At 36.3% G+C, this 5,970-nt stretch overlaps 1 protein-coding gene across 2 annotated transcripts; it reads left to right on the forward strand.

Annotated features, from left to right (window-relative positions):
• The first annotated feature begins 1,223 nt into the window (after nucleotides 1-1,223).
• Nucleotides 1,224-5,202, forward strand: Olfr122 (olfactory receptor 122). Of its 2 annotated transcripts, none has more exons than NM_146288.3 (2): nucleotides 1,224-1,284; nucleotides 4,234-5,202. In NM_146288.3, the coding sequence occupies exon 2, from the start codon at nucleotides 4,237-4,239 to the stop codon at nucleotides 5,200-5,202; it is 966 nt and encodes a 321-aa protein (NP_666400.3). In that variant the 5' UTR covers nucleotides 1,224-1,284; nucleotides 4,234-4,236. The 2 variants fall into 2 exon arrangements, with proteins under 2 accessions (NP_666400.3, XP_030105670.1); XM_030249810.1 differs by lacking the exon at nucleotides 1,224-1,284 and having other exon boundaries at nucleotides 4,237-4,576; nucleotides 4,997-5,202.
• Nucleotides 5,203-5,970: the final 768 nt, after the last annotated feature.

The raw sequence follows: 5,970 nt of genomic DNA on the forward strand, positions 1-5,970 counted from the left end.
CATATTTCATTCTCAGAATAATAACTACTAATATCTAAGTTAAAATTAATTTAAATAAATTATGCTTTAATTCAGAATAACTATATGCAAAAATATATAAATTCCAATGTCTGAGGCTGAGATAACATATACTGTATGTGGGCTATCATAGATATGACTGTGCTTAGTCACTGCAGAGTCTGATAACAAAGAGAATGTTCCACTCAAGAGAGTCAATCATTCTCCCTATTATTCCTATTTTACATCATTAAAACCTTAGGTACAAAGCTATTGGTTTTTCTTTCTAATAAGCATTCAGTACCTTACTCATTTATTCCACATTAATATTCAACTTATATATATATATTTTTTATTGCCAAAATCACATACAACTAGGAAGGTGTCAAATTTATTAATCTAAATAATTTATAATAAACAGAACAAGTATTAGTTTCATCAAATGAGATGACATGAAAGATAATTCTATAGATTTCATGATAATTTTAGATAATGTTTGGAAAATAGAAAGCTATAATAATTATATTAATATTTTCCTATGATCAAATAATAAATTATAATATTACATTTCATTTCATATCACAGGATGAAGAGAGCATACAACAGCACTTATCATTAAAGTTAATCATTCATTACATTTATTTCTGATTTGTTCACCAATTACATTTACTTCTTTTCCTTCCAAATTAGCATTTGTCTGCAAACTCTGACAGAGCTGTCCAGTCTGACCCTCAAGGGGAGACTGAGACTGCCTCCTGACACTTCATTGAGGAAAAAAAAAAAAACTAGAAATCTCCTGGGGAGAGTGAGAGAATCAGATCTCTGAGCACAGAGGATAGCAGTAAAATATATTTATAATCATTGATTTCAGAAATGTGGAAATCTCAATATATCATTGTGTGAATACAATAAGATCTATCTATCTATCTATCTATCTATCTATCTATCTATCTATCTATCTACACATCTATCGGTCATTATCATCTATTTACCTCCCTATCACCTATCTATTTATTTACCTTCCTGTATCTATCATCTTTCATCTTGTGTGTGTGTGTGTGTGTGTGTTCGTGATGTTGAATTATTTCCTCAAAGGACATAGTGTTCTCTCTGGGATACACAGACCTCCTGATCTCAGATGTTATTCTTTACTGCAGCGAAGGTTTTTTAATGCACAGGCTTAAAGATGATAATGAGAATGTGGTAAGGAGAGGGCACAGAGAAAGCCCGAAGGTGGCTAATCAGAAGCAAAAGGAGTAATTCTCCAATATTGTGCTGAAATTGAAGGTATGTGCTACAGCTAAGTTGCCAATACTGGACTTAGAGAAAGTGAACTAAAGTGTAAAAATGAACAACTGACACTCAAAACACTTTTGAGTTCTTGCTGTTATTTTATTTTATCTCCATCTCAGGGAATGTAACAGTCAACTCAGAATCATGGCTTCTTTCTTTCTCAGAAAATAGCTTAAGTCCATGGGAAATCAACACAATGCAATGCTGAGACTGGAGACTCTCATTACATAGTGCACCTTAATCTAGTTAAGTAATCTAACAATTTCTATTGTGTCGGGCTAAAGTGTCACTCAGCTGGTGACACATGGTCCTTTGGTGAGTTATTGTGGGGCATGAGCATCCAAATAATCTTTTCCTAACAATCTACATAAACCATGTGTACTATTATAGAATTTTAGAAATAGTGACTACATTGTGGTGATAATGAACATTTTCCTGAGAATTTCTGCACAGACACTGATGCGTTTCAGAAAGAGAATTAATAGTGTTTCATGCTTTCCATCTGCTAACAGAAGATTAAAAAAACATTTATGAGAGAGAGACAGACAGACAGACAGACAGAGAATAAAATAAGGAATCCAGTCCACCAATGCACATTTCTAATCTTTTAAAGCTGACCAGTGTTTACTACACATGGAATCTTTATAACACTGAAGATCTATGTAATAGACAGAACACATAATCGTTATGTAAAATATTATATTGCACCTCTATGTGAATGGCTTCATTCTGTTACTAGATGGGTGACTGCAGAGGATAGCCACATGATGCACCTAACTTCCTCCACAAGAGGCTTCTCAGCGCAGGCACTTTTGCACTTCAATGAACATTTTACTATGTATTCACATTGGGCTCCAAAGTATTTGCAGCTTTAGTCTGAAACAGCTCAAAATGATGAATGTGAAATTTTACTTGAAGAAAATTACTTTAAGATTTGAGACAGTGGCTTATCCTTTTCAGCCTATTCTGATACTTCCATCTTTCTGAAAAGCCTTCATATCTGTATGTGGACATATATTTGTCTATATACAGTACATGAGACACCATTCTCCTTTCATGGGTCATTATGAAAATAGAACTTTCTGGTATGAATCTCAAGTGGAATTCTCATTATTCTCATCGATCTTGGCAGCTGAGGATGAACTCAACAGCTCATGAAGCAATAGAAAATTTAGTCAGGTTTTGGCACTTTCAATATAATACCAAATGACAAGGAGAGGGATTTTTATTGATTTCAAATTTTCACTTCATTTTGTGTTATTTAGCAATTTTAATACCTCAGTGGAATAGCATCTGTATTAGATAATAGTTCTAAAGATATTTGGAGAACTTCTCATGCTACAATTATTTTATTTGACTCTGAATTTTGGAAGGTATGACATATACTTATATCAGGCTGTGTTTTTCTATTTGTCCTGTAAGTACTAAAAGTATAAAATGAACAAATATGGACAAACTGTTAGGTTGCCAGTATTTACTTTCATCCATTCCTCACAAGGACTGACTCCATTTCCTCAGTCTCATGGGCCTTCATCACCAACACAGATGTTTGCATTGGGCTGCTACAGTTTAAGTGGGATGAGGCTATTTACAAAGGACATTTTGTTTAAGTCACCAGTTATGCCCTAATCAGACATTCCTCATTGTGCCTACATTTCTCCCTTGGCCTCTATATTTACAAATATGTCACTAGGGAAATTGTGTAGCTTCTTTCAGATGTGAGAATATACAACAGGTATACATATACCTGCAAATTTACCTGACAAATGAGAGTCTATAAATTCCAAAAAGTATTACTGAGAGAGTCTGGATCCAATAAGAAAATACTGAGTTAAAAAAATTGTAAATAAAATGTGAGACCCTATGTCAAGAAAGAAAAAAAGGAAGAGATAGAGACAGAGACAGAGGCACAGAGAGAGAGAGACAGAGAGATGGAGACATAGAGGAGAGAGAGAAAGAGAGAACAGAGAGAGATTGAGGGAGAAGAGGGAGGAGAGAGACAGACAGAGAGAGGGACAGAGAGAGAGACAGACACAGAGAGAGACAGAGAGAGGCACAGCGAGAGACAGAGAGAGACTCAGAGAGAGAGAGAGAGAGAGAGAGAGAGAGAGAGAGAGAGAGAGAATATTTAAAGAGAGAAAGTGCTAATAGGAATGAGGAAACAAAACTAAATTTGAAAGGATCTTTTCATACTAGCATTGACAATTGACTAAAGGGAAGCTAAATGGAAAATTGACCATCTATTTACCTTTTTTCTTTGTTAGCACAGTATCACTCTGCAATCTAGGCTATCATTTAACTCACACAAACTTTCTGCATTATGCACACAATTTTTGGGAGTAAAGGATAACATCTTTCCCAGCTAAGATTTGGTCATTTAGCGGTTTGACAACTAAGTGTATATTGGAAAAATCAACTAGTAGTATGAATAGGAAAAGAGTTTGATTTATTTCTTTAATTGAGGGTGTGTGGTGATTTTTTTAAAAAAAAAATTCATCTAACAAATTTCTAATTTACCACAGGCTCTAGAATTAATAAAATGATGTGCTATGTAAATGGTTCAGTGATTAGTGTACTTGCTGTTCAGGTGTGAGAAGCAGTTTGGATCCACAGTACCCATGAAGACTGGGCAACCCAGCATTTATATGCAACTCCAATACTAAGGGTATGAAAGGCAAGAGAAGGTGGATCTCTGACTCATCCTAGAAAAAAACAGGTATCTCCAGGTCAAGTAACCTATTTCAGAAAATAAGGTGGAAACTAATCAAGAAAGACATTTGAAATTGGTATCTGAATGATACAGGCATATGCATGCACATATATTTTAGACACACGCACATGCAAGAGGAAGGGAGAGAGACTAGGGGAGTTGGGAGAGACAGAAAAAGTGAATAATTTCTCCCATCTGCAAGAATTGTAATGATTTGCTGTCCTTTCTTTCAGGAGATGAGTATCAACTGCTCTCTGTGGCAGGAGAACAGCTTGTCTGTCAAACGCTTTGCATTTGCCAAGTTCTCTGAGGTCCCTGGAGAATGCTTCCTCCTGTTCACCCTCATCCTCCTCATGTTCTTAGTATCACTGACAGGAAATTCACTCATAGCCCTTGCCATCTGCACCAGTGCAGCCCTACATACCCCAATGTACTTCTTTCTGGCCAATTTGTCTCTCCTGGAGATCGGCTACACTTGCTCTGTCATACCCAAGATGTTACAGAGCCTTGTAAGTGAGGCCCGAGGGATCTCACGGGAAGGGTGTGCCACACAGATGTTTTTCTTTATATTCTTTGGTATAACTGAGTGCTGTCTATTGGCAGCCATGGCTTTTGACCGCTACATGGCCATATGCTCCCCACTCCACTATGCAACACGAATGAGTCGTGGGGTATGTGCCCATTTGGCCATAGTTTCATGGGGAATGGGATGTATAGTAGGGTTGGGACAGACCAATTTTATTTTCTCGTTGAACTTCTGTGGACCCTGTGAGATAGACCACTTCTTCTGTGACCTTCCACCTGTCCTGGCACTTGCCTGTGGAGATACATCCCAAAATGAGGCTGCAATTTTTGTGGCGGCAGTCCTCTGCATATTTAGTCCATTTTTGCTGATTATTTCTTCCTATGTCAGAATTCTGATTGCAGTGCTGGTAATGCCCTCACGTGAGGGGCGCCATAAAGCTCTCTCCATCTGTTCTTCCCATCTACTTGTAGTCACACTCTTCTATGGCTCAACGTCTGCCACCTATTTGAGGCCCAAATCTGATCACTCACCAGAAGTGGATAAACTCTTGGCCCTTTTCTACACAGCGGTGACATCCATGCTGAACCCCATCATCTATAGCTTAAGGAACAAGGAAGTGAAGGCAGCACTGAGAAAAACACTGAGTCTGAAGAAAGTTCTGATAATGAATAGGTAACTGAGGATCCTGAAGTGCTCCTGAAAGGGTGCACAGTCTGTCCAAGTAAGCAAACAAAATTGCTGTGCTCTTCCTGGCTGCCTTAAAGGAACCTTTAATAAACGTAACTTTGTCTTAGAGTATTCTCTTTATTCAGCATGATTTTTTTTTAATTACAAATAATGGAAATGTATGATTGCTACTAAATAACTTTAGTAGGTTAGTCCAGTACTTAAATATTTTCATCTGGGAAGAATTTAAATCACTTGCTAATATCTCAGGAGCCTTAAAAATTCTCTGTATGCATTCTCAGCCATTGTCCGGCCCCTGATATACCTGTTACCTCTGCACTCTACACCGGTTAGCAAAACATTAAGTATTAAATATAAGTGGTACTTACTGCCTTAATAGCTTTATGAAGCAGGGTATTTCCTCTCATAAAAGTCTTTAAATTCTTCAGATGAAATTATACACACATGTAATGTAGAACTTAATAATTCTTTTATGGATCCTGTTTACAGAACATGTAAACATTCCAATTTTGCAAACTGTCAACTTTTTAATCTACCATTTAACAAACCATTAAAGAAAAAAATATGAGAAATAATTGTCAGAATTTTCTAAGATGTAAATAATTAAAAAATAGTGATATTATAGGAGAAGAAACAACGGTAAACAAAAATTTATGGGTATATTTGCAAGATTTTCTAAAATTTACAAATTTATGTATGTGCAGATGAACATTTGTACATTTGTAAATCTTCAAACTACTTCTAAGTGATCTCAGCT

The sequence above is a fragment of the Mus musculus genome, chromosome 17 (assembly GCF_000001635.26).
Source record: "Mus musculus strain C57BL/6J chromosome 17, GRCm38.p6 C57BL/6J".
In the NCBI taxonomy this organism is placed as follows: domain Eukaryota; kingdom Metazoa; phylum Chordata; class Mammalia; order Rodentia; family Muridae; genus Mus; species Mus musculus.